General features: G+C 45.7%; 1 protein-coding gene across 11 annotated transcripts in view; it reads left to right on the plus strand.

The window, feature by feature from the left end:
- Positions 1–22574, plus strand: part of EPC1 (enhancer of polycomb homolog 1) — a 331961-nt gene that overhangs the window by 134243 nt on the left and 175144 nt on the right. For all 11 annotated transcript variants that reach the window (XM_070944627.1, XM_070944631.1, XM_070944629.1 and 8 more), the window contains exon 2: positions 3855–4014. In XM_070944627.1, the coding sequence (XP_070800728.1) occupies positions 3915–4014 (100 nt within the window). In that variant the 5' untranslated portion in view covers positions 3855–3914. The remainder of the gene's footprint in view (positions 1–3854; positions 4015–22574) is intronic.

Genomic DNA, 22574 nt, shown 5'->3' on the forward strand with positions numbered 1-22574 from the left:
AGGAAACCCTACACCACTTCAGACAAATGGTTATCCAACATCTTAAAAACGTCCATTGTTGGAGCATTTACAACTTCTAGAGGCAAGTTGTTCCACTGATTAATTGTTCTAACTGTCAGGAAATTTCTCCTTAGTTCTAGGTTGCTTCTCTCCTTGGTTAGTTTCCACCCATTGCTTCTTGTTCTACCCTCAGGTGCTTTGAAGAATAGTTTGACTCCCTCTTATGTGTGGCAACCCCTGAGATATTGTAACACTGCTATCATGTCTCCCCTAGTCCTTCTTTTCATTAAACTAGACATACCCAGTTCCTGCAACCGTTCTTCATATGTTTTAGCCTACAGTCCCCTAATCATCTTTGTTGCTCTTCTCTGCACTCTTTCTAGAGTCACAACATCTTTTTTACGTTTTGGCGATGAAAGCTGGATGCAGTATTCCAAGTGTGGCCTTACCAAGCCATTATAAAGTGGTATTAACACTTCACGTGATCTTGATTCTATCCCTTTGCTAATGCAGCCTAGAACTGCATTGGCTTTTTTGGCAGTTGCAACACACTGATGGCTCATATTTAAATGGTTGTCCACTAGGACTCAAAGATCTCTCTCACACAGTGGTGGGATTCAGCCAGTTCGCTCCACTTCGGGAGAACTGGTTGTTAACTTTCTGAGCAGTTTGGTGAACTGGTTGTTGGAAGAAATCAGGGCAGAGAACCGGTTGTTAAATTATTTGAATCCCACCACTGCTCTCACAGTTACTATTGAGCCAGGTACCACCTATACGATACCTGTGCATTTTGTTTTTCTTGCCTAAATGTAGAACACTACTTTTTTCACCATTGAATATCATCATTTTGTTAGATCGCGCCCAACGTTCAAGTCTGTCAAAATCCTGTATCTTAAGCCTATCTTCTGGAGTGTTGGATATTCCTGCCAGCTTGGTGTCATCTGCAAATTTGATGAGTTCCCCATCTATCCCCTCGTCCAAGTCATTGATGAAGATGTTGAAGAGCACTGGGCCTAAAACAGACCCCTGGGGTACTCCACTGCATCCTTCCCTCCATGTAGATGTAGTTCCATTGAGGACTACATGTTGAGTGCGGTTGGTCAGCCAGTTACGAATCCATCTGGTGCTGATGCTGTCTAACCCACATTTTTCTACCTTATCTAGTAGTAGGTTGTGTTCTACTTTATCAAATGCATTACTGAAGTCCAAGTAAATTATATTGACAGTATTCCTTTGGTCCACTAATTTTGTCACTTTGTCAAAGAATGCATAAGATTAGTCTGGCATGATCTATTTTTGACAAACCCATGTTGGCTTTTGGTTATGACTTTGTTTGCCTCTAGGTATTCGCAGATCTGTTTTTTGTTTTGTTTTTTGTTTTTGTTATCTTTTCCAGAATCTTCCCAGGTATTGAGGTCAGGCTGATAGGTCTGTAGTTTCCTGGATCTATTTTTTGTTCCTTTTTTGAAGATGGGAACTACATCAGCTCTTTGCCAGTCCTCTGGTAGTTACCCGGTGCTCCAGGATCTTTGAAAGATATAGTCCAGTGGTTCTGAGATCACATCTGCCAGTTCCTTCAGACCCTTGGGGTGTAATTCATCTGGTGCTGGTGATTTGAACTCATCTAGGACCCAGACTGTTGCGGGCAATATGCTGACTCTATAAACTGTTTTGAGAGGGCTGTAAAGCACTGTGAAATGGTATATAAGTCTAAGTGCTATTGCTATCTAGGGTAGACACGTGCTCTCTTACAATTTTCTTGCCTATTTTTACTTGTATTCCTAATCTGTTTTTTATAGTACTGTTTTTGATAGGTTGGAGTTTTAGTCAGTTAAATCACTGGAACCCCAGCACAAGGTAGAATAGAAGAGAACCTGAGAAATGGGATCAAATTATACAATTTATAACAATTGTGGTTAGCCTTATGCCTTTAACACATGTGAGATTATTCATTGATGAAATTTTTTAGCTTGATTGGTGGTCAGGATTTATGTAGTTCTAGTCCAAAATAACTGAATAAATATGAATTATAAAAATGTGTATGAATCTGTAAGAGGGTCTGGCTGATCATTTTGACATGTTGCAAATGGTTCAGAAAACAGTAGTGAGGATGCATTGTTTGTCCAGTCCATGTGGTTTGGTGAATATTACCTCTCCTCTTTCCTAGTATTAATCAAATTTAGACTATTGGAATATCTTGTATGTAAGTTTTCCCTTGAAGACTATTTGGAAACTACTATTACTTTAGCAGTAACATTGGATTCCATTTCAAAACAGCATTGGAAGGATACTGTATTTTAATCTGTTGGAATTACCGTATTTTTCAGAGTATAAGATGCACCCGAGTATAAGACACAGCTTAGTTTTTTTTGTGGGGGGGAATAGGAAAAAAAATCTGCCTACCAGGTATTCATCTGGCTAGTGTCCTTAGTCTGGTCAGCTTCAGTGTCAGGTTTCGATGTCGTCTCAAATAAAATAAATTGCATTTCCAAACAAATAGTCTTTGAAGAAATCTTTCATTTTATTAAGCACGACAACCTGTCCCCGATTGTGGCGTAGCCACTACTGACTTCCTGACCCCAAACCTTCCCTTTCCGTTCCCCAATTCTCTGCGTCTCATTGGCCCTCTTCCCAAATCACTCTCCCCATATCTACTACTTCAGCTCCCAGGAATGTCCCCCCTCCCATCTCATCTCCTAGGGGATATTATCTTCAGGGAAAATAAGGTGAGAAGTCAAGCGTCCTCTTGCCAGCTGCCCCCTCTTCTCCTTCTTATGTCAGCACTAGAGTAAATGCAGGTTGAAGTGCTGACATCCAGCACATTAGAGAGAAGCAATGAGAAAAGCAGGTGAAGCTTGGAAGATTGCTTCACTCACTAGCGCCTTGTTAGGGCTGAAAAACAGCTTCTAAAGCACAGCTGAGAGTCGGAGGGAGCAGGCAAAGCGCACTTCACTTGCTAGCGCCTCGTTAGGGCTGCAAAAAAGCTTCGAAAAAACTACATTTGGAGTATAAGACACACCCAAATTTTCAGCCTCTTTTGGGGGGGAAGTGCGTCTTATACTCTGAAAAATACGGTAACTCTTTGTTGATCGTTGAAATTTTTTTTAAAAAAGTTTGCCCTCTAGTGGCAAGAACAGTTTTCTGCCTCTGATCAGATTTCTGCTGTACAGCACAGTTTAATGAATGTGAACAAAATATGAGCACCAGCTGCTCTAACAAACAGTAGCTTTTCTCTTAAGTACAAATTACAGGAAAGAGTGATTCAGCACCAAGGATATGTTCTCTCATTTCATTGAGACAGATTTCTCCTTAAAAATTGCGAATATATTAGCTGATAATTTCACTTAATTATAAGAGGGCAGCAGATTGACTTTAGGGAGTAGAAAAAGTTTTGTTACATGGCTGTGGGGGGGAGGGGGAGCATAGATTCTTGAGGCTGGTTTGGATTATTCTGCTTAGTTGGTGCTCTGCCTGCATGATTACTAGAACTACCTATTTAAATTATTTCATAACAAAAATATCTTAAGAAAAATCAATCAGTGCTTAATTTGTTTCATTTCAATTTTATTGTCTCCTAAAATATATTTCAAACAGTGACTACCATCATATACCATCATATAAAACTGACAAATATATTCTGAAATCGTTTGGCAAAATTTCCCAGTTTTATCTTGTGTTTGTGAAAACCAAGTAAAATGTAATAATTTCAGTGGAGGCTGAGAATCTGTATAAAGTTTAACTGATATAGAGAAAAATACTTGGCTGAAACAGTTTAATATTAATTAAGCTGTACAGTTTCCACAATAACATTTATTTAGCTATATCAATTTTCATCTTTTTTTAATGAACTGTAGGAACATCATCTCCAGCGGGCCATTTCAGCACAGCAGGTATATGGAGAGAAGCGGGATAATATGGTTATACCAGTCCCAGAAGCAGAAAGTAATATTGCTTATTATGAATCTATATACCCTGGAGAATTTAAGATGCCAAAGCAGCTTATTCACATACAGCGTGAGTATATCTTTAAACTAAATGTTTAAAATTAACCAGATTGCTTTTTAAAAATTAAACAGTTTTGTAGATTCACAATCGCCTTTGGATATAAAGAAAGGATAAGGTTAGGGTCATGTAAGTATTTGGACATCCCAAAGGTGCTTTTTCAAGAGGCAAACTGGACTTTCTGTTTTTTTCTTTGAAGACATTTCACTTCTCATCCAAGAAGCTTCTTCAGCTCTGACTGGATGGTTGGGAATGGAAGGATTTATACTCCTTGCAGACAGCTGGTCACTTGCATCCTTTTAGAGAGTCGTTGAGGCACTTGGAGGTTTATCTCTGTCAGGGGTGTTAAACTCACATTGTCACATTGTCGTCACATGATGTATCACGACTTTTTCCCCCTTTGCTAAAACGGGGGTGGGTGTGGCCAGTGCGTGACGCATCTGGCCCGTGGGCCGTGAGTTTGACACCCCTGATCTGTGTCATCAGGGTCACCTGAGTAGTGCAAATGGGTGTGGAGCCTTCTTGGAACTGTTGAAAGGACTGTGTTGTAGACTGGAGATAGATGATGTCATATCCCTCCCCCTCTGTTGAGAGAGGGCTGTTCAATTTTGACAAAGATGGCCTCTTTGACCTCTCTTTCGAACCAGTGGTCCTCTCTGTCCAAAATGTGGACTTTGCTGTCTTCAAAAGAGTGGCCTTTGTCTTTTAAATGCAGATGGACTGCTGAATCTAGTTCTGATGTATTTGTTCTCCTATGTTGTGCCATGCGTTTATGAAGTGGTTGCTTTGTTTCCCCAATGTACAGATCTGCACATGGCTCACTGCATTGTACTGCATATACCATGTTGCTCAGTTTGTGTCTGGGTGTTTTATCCTTGGGGTGGACAAGCTTCTGCCTTAGTGTATTCTTGGGTTTGAAGTGTGCACGTATGTTGTGTTGGCTGAAGATCAGCCTGTGCTTTTCTGATATTCCAATGAAGAACTCTGAAGAGCTGCAGAAATGGAGGTTACATCCCAAAGATATGAGCCCCATTTTTTCAGTCCCTTTAAGGAGCCCCTCCTCTGCTCAATCTCTCTGTTCTCTGTGGGGGGGGAGGTAGTTTCTCTAGACAGTCTCTCCTGTGCCTGACCCATTCCCTCAATTGCAAAATGGAGAGTTTGGAGAGGAAAGGATTACAAGAGAGTAAGCAGGCACACATACACTGGTCTGTTTTCATGGTACACTCACAGCTGCCAGCACCTGCACATTTCCAGGGGGGCGGTGTACAACAAGTCAGGCATAGGACAATGCATACTGACTGTAATGGCAATCACGTGACTGATGGACACTGTAAAGGTCATAAATGGGGACATTGGTGATAAAAGTGTTTTTTTTTTTCAGCACCATTGTAACCTTGAACGGCTGCTGAACAAGGCCAGGGGTAATGGGATGGATCTATTAAGTCTGTCTTATTCACATTGAAAACAATACAGTTAAATATGTGTGGTTAAAGGGATGTAAAAGGATGTAAAAAAGAGTGGTGTAAAAGGGAAGGCTTTGGTTATATTAATCACAATGTCTGCAGCTGATCCAATGAAAAACTGTACAAAAGAGATGGTTTGCATCTATCATAGAAAGGGACTGAGTTACTTGGCATTAAATTCACAGATTTTCTGGAGAAACATTTAAACTAAACAATGGGGATTGATACAGAACATTTCTGTCCCCAGCAATCTAAAACTAATAGGGTTATCAGTGCATGTAACATAGATGTTTGTGCAGGTAAGAATATCAACCTTGCTATCAAGCAAAATCAAGGGTTTAATAGTGAGTGCACTAATCAAAACAGGTGGTAAGGAAGTAGGGGACGTTGGGCACAACACAGGTTATGTAGAAAGTAAACACAGGGTCAGTCAAAAAGGACTCAAATGTCTATACACCAATGCACAGAATGTGAGGAATAAACAGGGTAATTAGAAATTCAAGTAAATGAGGGCAGATATGATATTGTTGCCATTGCGGAAACTTGGTGGGATGAAACCCACAAATGGAATATAAAGCTAGAGGGATTTAAATTATTTAAAAGAAACAGACCAAACAAAAGAGGAGGTGGAGTTGCACTATATATAAGAAATAACTACATCTCTACAGAAATTAGTACAACAATGATGAAAACTGTCTTGAATGCATTTGGGTCAATATAAAAAAGGAAAAAAATGACATTGGCATAGGTGTATACTATATAGACCACCCAACCAAACAAACAGAGGAAATAGATTACCTTTTTGCTTAGTCAGTTAACTAAGGTATGTAGGAAGCACATCACAATAATAATGGGGGACTTTAACTACCCTGACATCAACTGGGAGACAAACTTTGCACCAAGTAGAAGATCCAACAGGTTCCTGACAAACCTAGCAGACAACTTTGTCTCCCAAAAAGTAGAGAAGGGAACTAGGGGATCAGCCATATTGGATTTAATTCTCATTGAGATGAAATGATAGAAGGTGTTGAAACTACAGGAACCTGGGGGGGGGGGGGAGTGATCATGCAATATTGGAATTCAACATTATGCAAGCACAAGCAACAGAACAAAGTCAAACTAGAGTCTTGCTTTAAGAGAGCTAATTTCAATAAACTTAGAGCTTGGGAAGGATTCCATGGATGAGAAACCTGAAAGGGGAAAACAACTCTAGAAGCTTGGGAAATTTTGAAAAGTGAGATTATAAAAGCCCAATTTAGCACATTACCAATGAAGAAAAATAACAGCTCTCAAAAGAAACCAGCATGGCTGCATAAAGAATTATCTGATAAATTGAAGGACAAAAAAGACAAGTATAAAAAGTGGAAAGAGGGGCACATAACTAAGGCAGAATATCAGCAAATAGCCTGAGCCTGCAAAGATGAAGTGAGGAAAGCTAAGGCTCATAATGAATTAAGGCTTGTGACAAAAGTCAAAAATAACAAAAAAAAGCTTATTTCAACATGTTGAAAACAAAAAAGTCAAGGAACGATTGGTCCATTAGTGGGAGAAAGTGGCAAGAAGATGGCAAACAACAGGGAGAAAGCAGAACTACTTAACTCATTTTTTGCATCCTTCATTATACAAACAGTCCAACCTATCAAAAACAGCACCGTAAAAAACAGATTAGGAGCACAAGTTAAAATAGGGAAGAAGATGGTAAGTGAGCACCTGTCCACTCTAGATGAGTTGAAATCACCAGGACCAAATGGATTTCACCCCAAGGTTCTTTTTTTTTAAAAAAAATTACATATAAAAATTCCATTTTTAAATAGTGTGTTGTCTGCGTACAAATACTTTTGAGAAATAATAATGTTCATTAATAATACAATAATATTCATTACATTGGTATTAGTCAAACAACAACAATAATAATATTAGCTTATCCATTTTAGCAAACCTTCCTTATAAAGTTAATCCTTCTCTTATATTTCCATGTTTCTAGCTTCTATTTTTATTGGCTAACCGTTGATAAAATAAGTCCCATGTTAAAAAGTATTCAGTTTCTTCCTTTTCCTTAATTTTAAGTGTTAATATCTCCATTTCTGCATATTCTAATATTTTTTAAATTACATTTTCCTCTGTAGGGATCTCTTCACTTTTCCATTGTTGTGCAAATACAATTCTAGCTGCAGTTAACACATGTAAAATCAAATATGTATTCCCTTTGTTATACTTTTCCGGTAAGATGCCCAACAAGAATATTTCTGGTTTCAAATCTATATGTTGCTTTATCATTTTTTCCAACCATGTATGTATTTTTGTCCAATATTTTTTTGCCTTTGGGCATGTCCACCACATATGATAATACGAACCAGGTGTCTGATTACATTTCCAACATTTAGCGGGCATGTCCTTAAACAACTTTGCCAGTCTTGTGGGTGAAAAATGCCATCTATAAAACATTTTATAAAGATTTTCTTTATATGCAGTTGACATTGTTAATTTATAATTCCTGCCCCACAGTTTCTGCCATTTATCTAACTCTATTGTGTAACCAATTTTTTTAGCCCATATTATCATGGTCTCCTTTACTTGCTCTCCTTCCATTTTAATACTCAATAGATAACTATATATATATATTATTAATTTTTCATCCATCCCTGTTAATATCTGATCTAATTCTGTTGGTTCTTTGTAAAAACCATACATTTTAGTGTCTTTCTCACATCGAGATTGTATCTGCACTTGTGGCCACCATGCTATGTCAAACCCTTGACTGCTCAATTCTTGTTTAGTTTTAAGCTCCCCCTCTTCATTCAAAATACTTTTATATCTTGTAATTTTTTCCATATTAATAACATTTGGATGCATCAGTGTCTCCATTGTAGAGAGCCAGACTGGTATTTTCAAATAGTGTTCTTTAAAACCATTGTTTAAAATCATTCTCATATTGTTTTTAATTTGTCTCTTAGGCAGAAATCCATTTTGGTCTGAGTGTATAAATTCATTCAAAACCCTTTTTAGTCTCTCTGCTATTATTGAAGCATATATTTTATAATTGGCATTCAATAGAGATATTGGCCTGTAGTTTTTTATCTGTATTAAATCTGACTCTGAGAGAGATGTTTGCTTCCATCCACGAATTTGGTACCTTCGCTTCTAACAGTACTTCATTATAAACTTCCAACATTGATGGACCTAAAGTGTCTTGTAGATACTTACAAGGTTCTGCCGGTAGCCCATCTGGTCCTGGTGTTTTATTATTGTTTTGTCTCTTAATCGCCTCTGTTAATTCCATCATCGTTATTCATTTAACATGGCTTTCACTGTTTCAGGCACTTTAGGTAATTCAGCTTTTTCCAAATATTGTATTATTCTATCTTCTGGAATTTTCTCTTGGTCATACAACTTTTCATAGTAATCCTGGATTATTATTTTTTTGTCATCATTTTGGTAGTAGAGAGTTCCTTTCTCATCTACCAGTCTATGTATCAATTTCTTTTCTTTCTCCTTTTTCAGTTTATATGCCAACCATCTTCCTGGTTTATTCACATTTTCAAAGAAATTCTGTTTTGTACTTTTAATTTTTTGCGCCAGTTCTTCTTTTTCTATTAGGTTCAGTTTATGTTTTATAAGTTCCATTTGATTTTTTAAACTCTTTTTTTGTGGTTTTTTCTGTCAATCTACTTCTAGTCTTTTGTGTTCTTCTAATGTTTTTTTGATATTGTTTCTTTTTCTTATTTTTCTTTCCTATATAAATTATAGCTAGCCCCCGGAAATATGCATTGGCAGTATCCCATACGTTTTGCAGTGATGTCTCTCCTTTTCTGTTCTCTTTAAAAAAGAAGTCCAGTTCTTTTTCCATCATTTGTATAAATTCCTTATCCTTTAATAGTGATTGATTCCACGTCCATCTCAATTTTCTCTTTTGTCCTTTCCACTTGACTTTTACTGGGTTGGGATTACACCCCAAGGTTCTGAAGGAACTGGCAGACGTGATCTCAGAACCACTGAACTATATCTTTCAAAGAGCCTGGCGCACCAGGGAACTGCTGCTGGGTGCGTCTTGGTCGCTCGGGGAGACGTGCGACCTGCTCCTGGTGTTTTCTGTGGGAAACTGGTCCAAATGGCTCTTTGAGTGTTTAAGGTTGTAAACCCCTGACCTAGAGGCAAACAAAGTCATAACCAAAAGCCAACATGGGTTTGTCAAAAACAGATCATGCCAGACAAATCTTATGCATTCTTTGACAAAGTGACAAAATTAGTGGACCAGAGGAATGCTGTGGATATAATTTACTTGGACTTCAGTAAAGCATTTGATAAAGTAGACCACAACCTACTACTTGATAAGGTAGAAAAATGTGGGTTAGACAGCATCACCACCAGATGGATTCGTAACTGGAAAAATCTCTGTATTATTTATTTATTTTTAACCCTAAAGGGAGAAAACACTTTTTTTAGTTTTGATATTTTACTAACTTTAAAAAGTACTCAAGTATTATATATATAAAGGAGAAAAAAGAAAATCCTTCATTTTAAACCCAGAACACAATACTACATTACAGCTTTCATTCAATTATACATGTCACACCAGTATAAGTCCAATTAACTCCAATTAGCTCATTGAATTCGAATCTCTCCTTCAAGTTTATCCTCATGGAATGGATCTTTTTCTTCTCTTATTTTCAAATTTAGTCAGTAGTATTTTACAAACTTTGGAATGTCAGGTTTCGGTGCTATCTTATTTGAGTTTCATTTTCAAGCGCAATCTCTCTAATGAAACATTTTTATTTAAGAACATAAAAAGCCGACAATCCTGATTTCATTTTTGCAGCCAAACTGGCCCCTCCTTCCAACCCCCTCCTCTTCCGCTCTCCAACCCCAATGTCCCATTGGCCATCATGCAGATCCATCTCTACCTCCCGGCACGTTCTTTTCACAGGAATGTAGCCCCCACCCTCGTCTCCCAGGAAACACTATCTGTACATACAAAACTAGGTAAAAGTTCATCTTGTTATGTCAGCGCTGGAAGAGAGCCTAATTTGGAACGCTGACATCCGGCCCCTCTCCCTTCACTTCTGCGACATCACCTATCCCATAGGGAAAACACAACAAGATTAGTCTCATCAGCCCCTCCCTGGCTGTGCACCCCCCCTCCCGGCTTTCCCGGGTGGTCTGCATGGAATTTTGCTATAAGGCGATCAGCTTGGATGTTTGCGCTCTTCACCCAGGAAGCCTCTGACAATGGGTAACCCTTCCATTTAATTAAGTACTGGAGGCGCCCCCTGTGCCATCTTGAATCAAGAATCCGCTGCACCTCGTAGTGCGTTTGGCCCCCAACAACCAGGGGCCCAGGGGGTTCACGTGGAGTTGGCCTTAAAGTAGACCCCACTACAGGTTTTAGAAGGCTACTGTGAAAAACGGGGTGAATTTTCCCCAAAAGCCGTGGCAACTGCAATTGCACTGTAACGGGGTTGATTATTTTTATTATAGGAAATGGTCCTATAAATTTTGGGCCCAATTTCCTGCTCGGGAGTCTAAGTCTCAAGTACTTGGTGGAGAGGTAAACTTTCTCTCCCAGCTGAAATGGTCTTTGGGGAGTTCGGTGCTTGTCTGCTTGGTCCTTATAAGATTGAGCCGCCTTTGCCAGCGCCCTCTTAACATTTTCCCAAGTTTGTCTCAACATTGCCATCCAGTCGGTCAAACTGACTGAGGAAGGGGGCTCCCTCGGGTATTCTGGCATGGGAACAAAATCCATGCCACTCACTATTTTGAACGGGGTTAGCCCCGTGCTGCTGTGGACAGCATTATTATATGCAACCTCCGCAAAAGATAGGAGGTCTGCCCAATTGGACTGCTGGTAGTCGACGTAGCATCTTAAATACTGTTCTATCATAGCGTTCAGTCTTTCTGCCCCCCCATTGGTGCTCGGGTGAAATGCTGAGCTGAGCCCTTGGGATGAACCTATGGATCGTAGAAACTCCCTCCAGAACTTTGCTGTGAACTGGACCCCTCTGTCGGAAATGATTCTCCTGGGGACTCCATGTAGGCGTTAAATGTGTTTCAGGAACAGTTTGGATAACAGACGGGCTGAAGGCAGTCCACTACAAGGTATGAAGTGTGCCTGTTTGGAGAATAAGTCTATTACAGTCCAGATCACTGTATTTCCACTGCTCCTTGGTAGGTCTACTATAAAGTCCATTGCAATCTCCTCCCATGGTCTTGTTGGCTCAGCTACTGGTTGCAACAATCCAGGCGGGCACCCTGGCCTTGTCTTCATCGTGGCACAAATGGTGCAGCTTTTTACATAACTGTCTACGTCCTTTCTCATGTGTGGCCACCAGAACTGCCTTCGTACTAGGTGCAGAGTCTTTAGGAACCCGAAGTGTCCTGCTGGTTTAACGTCGTGGCTCCTCTTGAGAATCAGGATGCGTAAGCTCTGTGGGACATAGAGTTTTGTCCCCCTCCATGCTAGTTCATCTCTTTTTGTCAAGAGATGTTGATTGTCCCGATACCAGGGGTCGGTCAGCGTTTCATTTTTTAATTTTGCAGTTAAGTCACTTGCAAGTTGGCCTTGCTGGTCACGTCGTTGCCGTCTGGTGATCACTTGGGCCGCAGCTTGGGTGGAGGGGATGATGGCATTCACTACCTGCTCCCGCTCACTGTTGTATTGGGGCATCCGGGAGAGGGCATCAGCCAGGAAATTTCTCCCTCCTGGGATGTGCTTAAGCTCGAAATTGAAACGATTGAAGTATTGTGCCCACCGCACTTGCCTGGGCGACAGTTTTCGTGGGGTTTTTAGAGCCTCTAGGTTTTTATGATCAGTCCAGACTTCAAATGGTTTCTGGCCTCCCTCTAGAAGGTGCCGCCAGGTCAACAAGGCCCACCTTACTGCAAACGCTTCCTTCTCCCACGCCGCCCATCGCCTCTCCGTATCGGTGAGTTTGCGGGAGGTGTAGGCGCAGGGTTGTAGATCACCTTGGTTGTTCTTTTGGAGTAACACGGCTCCTACTGCCACATCACTTGCGTCTGCTTGGATGACAAAAGGCTGTTCCGGATCCGGGTGTTTTAAGACAGGTTCTTTCGCGAACAGTCCTTTTAGCATCTCAAATGCCTGTTGGCAGGTCAGGTCCCACTGTAGGGGTTGTCCCGGGCGAGGTTTCATCGCTGGGCTTCCTGTCTTTAGGAGGTCCGTCAAAGGTTTGGCAATCTTCGCGAACGAGGGGATGAATTGTCTGTAGAAATTCGCAAAGCCTAGAAAACTTTGCAGTTGTCTGCGGGTGCGAGGGGGCTGCCATTGTAGAACTGATTGGACCTTGGCTGGGTCCATCTCTATCCCCTCATTTGATACTCGGTAGCCCAGGTAGTCTAGCCGTGATTGGTGGAAATCGCATTTTGGCAGTTTGACATATAGGTTTGCCCGTAGCAGTTTTTTCAGTACTTGGCGGACGAGGGGTATGTGTTCGTCTATGGTCTCCGTGTAGATAAGAATATCATCCAGGTAGACGAGGACCCCTTTGTAAAGGTGTTCATGTAAGACTTCGTTTATTAACTGCATGAATACTGCCGGGGCTCCTTGCAATCCAAAAGGCATTACTTTAAACTGGAAACTACCCAGGGGGCAGTTGAATGCTGTTTTCCATTCATCTCCTGCCTTTATGCGTACTCGGTAATAAGCTTCTCGAAGGTCTAGTTTGGTGAAAACCTTCCCTTTAGCTAGGTGGGCTAACATGTCTTTCATGAAGGGGAGGGGGTACAAGTTGTGTACGCAAACAGTGTTGATACTTCGAAAGTCGACTACCAGTCTCATGGAGCCGTCCTTTTTCTCTTTAAACATGACCGGCGCCGCTACCCTTGGTTTCACTGGCTCAATAAATCCCCTTTGTAAGTTTTTGTCTATGTAGTCCCGCATTTCCTGCATTTCTCGGGGCGTCATGGCATACATTTTAGGTTTGGGTAGTTTCGCTCCTGGGATAATCTCGATGGCACAATCGGTCTCGCGGTGGGGGGGCAGAATGTCACACTCGGCCTCGCTGAATACCCCCGCAAGGTCTTGGTACTCCCTTGGGATCTGGTTTGCGTTACAAGCGGTGGTGGGTGCGGCTGCCAATTGCTTTGCTGCACCTTCTGGGAGGGACCCTTGTGTTGGTGGTGTTTTCTTCTGTAGTGGAGGGCTGCTTTGGGGTTTCAGCGTGGGAGGGAATTCTTCTGGTCGGGGCGGCAGGGGTTGGGGCCCCTTTGCAATTCTCAGCCTGCGGGTTCCCTCTTGCCACCAAATGATTGGGCCCCATTTGTCGAGCCATGAGAGTCCCAATATGACTGGTTCTGTCATCTTGGGGGCTATTATGAAGCGGATCGTCTCCCAGTGATCTGCGAGTTCTAGTCTCACGGGTTCAGTCAAGTGTGTGGCGTACGTTCCTCCCACTAGGGACCCATCAACTTGCTCGAAGCGAATTGGTTGTTTGAGCTGTTTAGCTCGGATTCCCAATTTTAGAACTGTGGGTAGGTTGATTAGGCACCGTGTGCTACCCGAGTCTATTAGGGCTTGGAAAGTCTCTTGGGCCCCTGTTTTGGGGGCTGTTAGGCGTATGGGGAAAAGAAAAGGATGGACGGGTCCACTCACCATCGGGTCATCCTCGCCTTCGTCTTCCGTGTCATAGGGTTCGGGGGACTGATCTCCCTCCACTGGGATTCCTCTGGTTTCGGTCAGATGAGCGAAAAACTCAGGGATTTGGGGAGCTTCCCGCGGTACGTGGGTGACGCGCTTGGGCCCTCGTTCCGGTCGTGCTTTGGGCGGTGGAGCTGGTCCCGGTCTAGGCGTTCCACATCTTGCTGCTATGTGGCCGCTTCCTCCACATCTGTAGCATTTCAGTGGGCTCCGTGGGGCAGTTGGTCTGTAGGAGGGCTGTGATGTTGGGGTTTCTCGTCTGTTGAGTGGCCCCTGGTCTGGTCGGCCTCTCTCTGTCAGGACCGTGTTGCGCGTGGGTGTGGGAAGGCACGAAGAAGCACACACGACCACCTCTTGCTGTAACAGTTTAATCGCAAGACCTTCTTTACGCTGCACGGCAAACTGACGGTATGGAGATACACAAAGTCGGCGTTGGGAGCGGCTGCCTCCCAACGCCTTTTAAACAGCGCGCCAGGGAAGGATAGATACCACCGCCCTTCCGGAATCCATTGCGCACGCGCTGCCGAGCCACCGCCCCGTAGGAACGTTGACAGCAAAGAAGAAAAGCGGTCCCTTTCACCGACCGCCCCCGTGACCGGCCGCCTACGTTTAGGCTAGCACCCCCCCACCACCAGTGACATCAAGAAACAAAAGCGTCCGGCGGCCCGTCGCAAGCCCCTCGCAAGCTCCCACAGTGGTCTCAGTGGGTCTTTGATCCCAGCAATCAGGTGAAGTGTCGCGGGGATCGCGACAGGCGGCTCCCCCTACCAGGGGCCTTCCTGTAACACACAAACAAACAGGTTAGTTACACATCACGGTGCCAGTGTTGTACTTTGGGGTCCTGGCTTATGGGGGTATTTCTTATGAAACTGGTTGAGCAAGCGGCTAGCGCTTATGTCAGTGGCGGCTACCCAGGACGCCTCCTCGAATGGATACCCCTTCCATTTAAGTAAGTATTTTAGTTTTCCCCTACTGAGTTTTGAATCTAACACCTGTTCTACTTCATATCTATCATTTCCTAGTGACCCAGGTTTAGTTAACGGCTCTCGGAGTGTATCTACCGGCTTCAGTAGGCTACTATGGAAAACGGGGTGGACTTTGCCGAGTAATGGCGGTAATTTGAGTTCTACGGTAACTGGATTAATGACCTTTATGATAGGAAACGGGCCAAGGTATTTAGGGCTCAATTTACGACTCGGTGTCCGTAATTTTAAGTATTTCGTGGAGAGGTATACCCTATCTCCAACCGCGAATGGTTTATGGTCTGCCCTCCGTTTGTCCGCTTGGTGTTTTCGCATACGTGTCAACCTTTCTAAAGCCTCCTTTATCTGGGGCCATCCTCTCTCAATATAGGCGGCCCACATACCAGGATCTACTCGATCTTGGGATCGAATGTCAAGTTCCGGTATGGCAGAAAATTCTCTCCCAGAGACTGCTTGAAAGGGAGTAACCCCTGTACTTCCATGGACTGCGTTGTTATAGGCTATTTCAGCGAAAGGGAGTAGTTCTGCCCAGTCTGTCTGTTGATATGAGACATAACACCTTAAATAGCGTTCTATCATAGCATTTGCCCGTTCTGCCGCTCCATTTGTACTTGGGTGAAACCCGGAACTTAACCCCTGTGACGAACCAATCATGGTTACAAAGGTACGCCAAAACTTTGCGGTGAATTGGACGCCCCTGTCCGATATAATACGGCGTGGCGCCCCATGTAAACGGTAAATATGTACCAAGAATAGCTTAGACAATTTACGGGCCGACGGCAAGCCTCGACATGGTATGAAATGGGCCTGTTTCGAAAAGAGATCTATCACAGTCCATATCACGTTGTACCCGTTACTTTCTGGGAGTTCAACAATAAAATCCATAGCGATTTCCTCCCATGGACGGTTTGGTTCTGCCACCGATTGCAAAAGGCCTAGAGGTTTCCCAGGCCGGGGTTTAGCACTTGCACACACTTTACAGCTTTTCACATAATCCTCGATGTCTTTCCGCATACGAGGCCACCAAAATTGACGCCGTGTTAGGTGCAATGTTTTTAAAAACCCAAAATGGCCGGCTGTCTTCACATCATGACATGTATGCAAGACACGTGAACGTAAGGCTAGAGTTACGTATAGCTTGGCCCCCATCCAAGCGAAACCATTTCTATGTGTTAGGACTGACTTATGTTCCAATATCCACTTATCTGACGATAATGCTTTTTTAAGCTCCTTTTCCCAAGAGAACGGTGTACATTGAGACGTCCGGCCCACTTGTTGGGCATCTGGTATCAGGGCTTGTACGACTTGTTCTCTCTTACTGTTATATTGAGGAAGACGTGATAAAGCATCTGCTAAAAAATTCCTACCCCCTGGTACGTACTTAAGGTCGAAGTCGAAGCGTTGAAAATACTGTGCCCACCTCACTTGCTTTGGCGACAGGCGTCTTGGGGTCTGCAACGCTTCAAGGTTTTTGTGGTCCGTCCACACTTCGAACCTCATCCCACTGCCTTCTAGTAGATGCCGCCAGGTAAGTAAAGCCCACCTGACAGCAAATGCTTCTTTTTCCCAGATAGCCCAACGCCTCTCCGTAGGGGACAACTTACGAGACGTGTATGCACATGGGACTAATTCGGTTGGTATGGTTCTTTGCATTAGAACCGCCCCCACAGCCACATCACTGGCATCGGCCTGTACCACAAAAGGCAAGGTGGGGTCTGGATGTTTCAAGAGTGGAGCCTGTGAGAATAAAGTCTTTAACCCGTCAAAGGCTTGCTGACACTCAGGGGTCCAGGGTATTACCTGGCCTGGCTGTGCTTTTTGGCATGTACCTTTCGTACGAAGTAAATTCGTTAAGGGAAGGGCTATCTGTGCGAACGCTGGTATGAACTGGCGATAAAAGTTTGCGAAACCAAGAAAACTCTGTAATTGTTTTCGCGTTTTCGGTGCTTGCCATTCTAACACCGCACATACCTTTTTTGGGTCCATTTCCACTCCATCGCCTGATATTCTATACCCCAGGTAATCCAGCTTTGTGCGGTGAAACTCGCATTTTGACAGTTTTACAAACAATTTTGCTTGCAACAATTTTTCAAGTACCTGTCGCACCAGGACTATATGTTCTTTCATCGTCTTTGTATAGATTAAAATGTCGTCCAAGTAAACGAGGACACCGCGATATAGGTGGTCATGCAAAACCTCATTTATTACTTGCATGAAAACGGCTGGTGCTCCCTGTAGACCGAATGGCATCACCCTGAACTTGTAACTACCCAGGGGACAATTGAAAGTGGTTTTCCACTCATCACCGGGCCTAATTCGTACACGATAATACGCCTCTCGTAGGTCTAGCTTTGTAAACACCTTTCCAGTTGAAAGGGTGGACAATAAGTCCTTCATGAGAGGTAGGGGATACAGATGTTCAACACATACAGCGTTCAATCCCCGGAAGTCCACACATAAGCGTAAACCGCCGTCTTTCTTTTCCCGGAATAAAACAGGCGCCGCCATATGAGATCTGCTGGGCTGAATAAAACCCCTGGCTAAGTTTTTGTCGATGTATCGCCTCAACTCCTCAATCTCTGGTTTAGTCATGGCGTACATACGAGGTTTTGGCAAGCGGGCCCCTGGCTTTAATTCAATGGCACAGTCGGTTGGCCTATGGGGTGGTAGTACTTCGCATTCTTCTTCGTTGAAGACAGCCGATAGATCACTATATTCCATAGGATAGTCTTTCGGTGACTGTTGGCCTTCGTCACTTCCTTCCCCCACTGCTTTACCGGCCGGTTCCTCTGGCTCTGGATCAGGACCAAGATCCAGACGCAACCTCCGATAACCACCCTCCCACCATATGGTGGGCCTCCATTTGTCTAACCAGGCTAGGCCAAGGATAAGGGGTTCAACCATAGTCTCAACAACCACAAAGCGAATTGTTTCCCAATGGTCCCCCACTTCTAGCCGGACCGGCTCGGTTACCTGGGTTGCCGGTTTGCCCCCTAATAAAGACCCATCCATTTGTTCGAATCGTATAGGCACAGGTAAAGGCACCGTCCGTAGACCCAAGTCAACGGCTACAGACCTCCGGAGGAGACAGCGGGTACAACCAGAATCAATTAGGGCATCACTTCGTAAATCCCTCCCTGTACGTAAGTGCCGCAAGACCACTGGGATTATAAAAGGTCGAATCGGTCCACTCACCATGGAGTCTCTGGCTGCATCGTCGTCACTGCTATCCGAGGCCATTGGAGTGCTCCCCTGGAGCGGAGGGGATCTCGACTCGGCCGCTGACCCATGAGCAGACATCAGTTTTGTTGTAGGGGTGGCGCTTTTGGACCATTCTGATGAGGAGCGAGCCCGATCTCGGTTTCTTCCCGTAGAGGCTGGTGATTTGGAGGGAACAGCCGATACAGGAGGCATAGGACAGTCAACAGCGCGATGACCAAGCTGGTTGCATCTAAAACAACGAATAGCACCCCTCCCAACTGGGAGGATAGAGCGGGGAGGGGAAGAACCCAGCCCCCGTGTACCCATGGGCCTATCAGTACTGCGTCGTGTGGCCGTAGGGAAGCCAGCCACCCCACGGGGACGGAACTCCCGTAATCCGACATCTAAATCCACGGCAGCTTTAAACCACTCCGTGAGTTTCGGTGGTAAGCCCCTATACACGCACGCCTGTCTTAGCTCTCGGTCCAATCCCAGCCGGAACTGATGTATGAGGAGCCGTTCAGGCCACGCACGCAGTCGGCCTGCCACCGCCCGAAACTCCTTAACATACTGCCTGGCTGGACGGCCCCCTTGTTTTAAGGCTACCAATTCACCTTCCAATAACTGAGTACGTGATTGGTCCTCAAAACGGGAACGTAGCGCCTCCAAAAACAGTCCCACATCAGCCAGCTCCTTAGCATGGTCGTTATGCAGATCAGCGACCCAGTCTGCCGCCTCTCCCGTTAGAACAGCGGTAATGGCCACCACCATGGACCATTGTGATGGGAAGAGGTGACCGTACAGGTCCATGTAGCTCAGTATCTGACTTAGAAATAAGGAAACCCTGTCTGGACTGCCATCGAATGTGGCCTGTAGGGGAGGGGGCCCCCATAACTGTTGCGGAGCGTGCCACGGTCCAGGGGCCCAACCGGGGCCCGGGGCCGCCGGCCCTACAGCTTGGGTAGCCCTATCACCCCCCCCCCCCGCTGAACATCTCCCTGCTGGCCTCTGTATCCTCGCGGCCCCTGTTGGCCAGGGTGTGAGCCTCTTGCTTGCATGTTCTCCCGATCCTGACCCCGCAGGCTCGTACGGGTTACGGCCGGAGCGGGTCCTGTTGCTGCCTGTTCCCTATACTCGAGCCTAGGTGGGGCCTTCTCAAGGCGCAGCTTGGGGCTAGTTAAACGAAAACGCGATTCCGATGTACTCTGCGAAGCCCTTTGCCACGTTTGTGTCTCTGACATCCATGGCTGCCACGAGGGGGCGTCTCTGAAACTTGCTTCCCCGAACTTTTCTCGCAAGACGTCCAGTGTGGACGGCCCTAGCCCCGTTGAATGACTTGTATCATATTCATCGTCGTCCGTCCACCTCCGTTCCCTCCAGCCCTGGAACGACGACGACCCGCCTAGGTCAGGGGGGGATGGCAACCACTGACCTGGCGGCGCGCCCTCACGCTGGGGACGGCATTCCTCCGTACCAGGCACAGCAACGACCGCCTGCGGCGTGGCCTCATTCGGCCGTACGACTGGCTGCTCCGAGTCCTCAGCCGCCAGGCTCTCCGACAAGCCCTCCACGTCCGCCTCCAACACCTCCTCGGTCGCCGGGGAACCAGCTGATGACCCCTCCGCCATGCTGCTGAGTACTGCCAAATGCGAGGAGGAGAACGCCGACTTTCTGTCAGGACCGTGTTGCGCGTGGGTGTGGGAAGGCACGAAGAAGCACACACGACCACCTCTTGCTGTAACAGTTTAATCGCAAGACCTTCTTTACGCTGCACGGCAAACTGACGGTATGGAGATACACAAAGTCGGCGTTGGGAGCGGCTGCCTCCCAACGCCTTTTAAACAGCGCGCCAGGGAAGGATAGATACCACCGCCCTTCCGGAATCCATTGCGCACGCGCTGCCGAGCCACCGCCCCGTAGGAAAGTTGACAGGAAAGAAGAAAAGCAGTCCCTTTCACCGACCGCCCCCGTGACCGGCCGCCTACGTTTAGGCTAGCACCCCCCCACCACCAGTGACATCAAGAAACAAAAGCGTCCGGCGGCCCGTCGCAAGCCCCTCGCAAGCTCCCACGGTGGTCTCAGTGGGTCTTTGATCCCAGCAATCAGGTGAAGTGTCGCGGGGATCGCGACACTCTCCTTTTCCTCTGGTGGTTTTGACGTGTCACTCGCCCGCAGCCCTCTGTCGACTTTTATCGCTACCCGGAACCATTCAGCGAGTCGGTTTGGGATGTCACGATAGGCAGTCACTTGGGAAATTCTTTTATCTAGGCTTGTTCTAAAAAAATACACCAGCAATCGCTCTGGTAGAGGAGGCAGTGTCCCAATGACTCTCCTGAATTCACGGATATGCTCTCTGATAGGCTTCCCCCTCTGCATTAGGTTTCTGAGCTCGTCTTCCACATAGGGGTCCTCCTCCTCCTCCTCATAACGGGCTCTCAATAGTTGCAAGAACCCATCCGCATTTTGTAGCTGGGGGGCCCTGTATTTGTAGAGTGATGCTGACCACCTCTTTGCTTCTCCCTCCAGCCCTTCTGAGATAGCATTCACTAGGGCTCTGGGGAAAGGGTAGAGGTGTCCAAACCGCTCTATGTATATCTCAGCTGAATCGAGGAATTGGGCAAGGTTGTCTGGGTCACCATCGAATTTCCCTCTGAACTGGGGTGGTTCCTCCCTCTCTGCCCTCTCCTCTCTGTGCTGAGCTCTGGAGGGCCAGCCTTGGTGTTGGTAGTCCTCTGCCTCGTCTCTCATCCTGGGGTGGGGAGGTGCTGCCTTGTCTGGGCTTCGCTGCCATTCCCATCCCCAGCTCGCCCTTCCCAATTCACTTAGGGGTTTTTCTTTATCTTTTACCTTTGTATTTTCCAAGTTGGCTGGAATCACGACCGCTTCTGCTCCTCCCGTTTCTTGAAGCAGGCTTTCCTCCGAGAGCTTGGCTTCAGCCATAGTCCGTCCGACCAGATGTCTGGGAGGGAACGGGATGATTTAAACTCAGCCAGCCTGGATTTGGAGGAGAGTTTGGCTGTCTGTCAGGTTTCGGTGCTATCTTAAATGAGTTTCATTTTCAAGCGCAATCTCTCTAATGAAACATTTTTATTTAAGAACATAAAAAGCCGACAATCCTGATTTCATTTTTGCAGCCAAACTGGCCCCTCCTTCCAACCCCCTCCTCTTCCGCTCTCCAACCCCAATGTCCCATTGGCCATCATGCAGATCCATCTCTACCTCCCGGCACGTTCTTTTCACAGGAATGTAGCCCCCACCCTCGTCTCCCAGGAAACACTATCTGTACATACAAAACTAGGTAAAAGTTCATCTTGTTATGTCAGCGCTGGAAGAGAGCCTAATTTGGAACGCTGACATGGAAATTATTAAGCATTGTGTAAAAAGACAGAGGACATACGTTTACAAACTGATTTTATACATACAAAACTAAAGCTTTCTTTCAATACATATCTCAAACTTACAAAGTTCCATCCTAACTAATTAAGTCATTAAATTTAAGTCACTCCCTCCATTTTATCTTTGCAAATTCTATGCACATGCCCAAGATGGCGACTTCCCATTGATGGCGATCTTGGGGGGGGGATGATTATGGCTCCAGGGGGCCTTTGGAGGGCTGAATTTGACCGCTGCAGCCCCGGTTCAGCTGGAGGAGCGTTCGAGCTCTTTTCTGAGGGGTCTCCGGTTTTCTGAGATGCCCCCGAGGTTCGTAGAGATCACGAGATGGCGAGAGCGGCCCGAGGGAAGGAGGGGCGGCGACAGGGTCTCGGCGAAGGCAGCTAGGCCAGGATGACGGCGGTGGCGGCGCGGCGGTGGCAGCGGTGCAGCACCCTCGTCGGGATCCTTGCCAACCCAAACCACCCTGGACATGTGTTATAGGGGCGGAAGAGGGGGGCGAGGTGAGGACAAGGAGGCTGGCGGTGGCAACAGCGATGCTGGCGGTGTGGAAATGGCGGCTGCCAGGACAAGGAAGGAGTCGCCGGAGTCGGTGTGTGGGAGCGCTGGAGATGTTGGTAGCAGCTGCTCGCTTGCTATATTGGACCTCCTGGGTGATCGTGGGGCGTTGTTCGGCCCCTTGGTCGTCCCAGAGACCTCCATGAGGATTTATGGAGGCTGGGCGAGGTGAGCAGTATGGCCATAAGAAAGACCTGGGAGGGGCTGGGGAGAGCTGGACCATGACTGAGGGGTTTTCCCGTGTGGCGCCTTGCTGCCTCTGCTCTCCTTCTTCTTACCTCCCATCTCCCTAAAGCCTGTTAAGTCTCTATTAGGGACTAAGCC

The sequence above is a fragment of the Pituophis catenifer genome, unplaced genomic scaffold (genome assembly GCF_029215685.1).
Source record: "Pituophis catenifer annectens isolate HBS135680 unplaced genomic scaffold, rPitCat1.0.hap2 SCAF_5, whole genome shotgun sequence".
Classification (NCBI taxonomy): Eukaryota; Metazoa; Chordata; class Lepidosauria; order Squamata; family Colubridae; genus Pituophis; species Pituophis catenifer.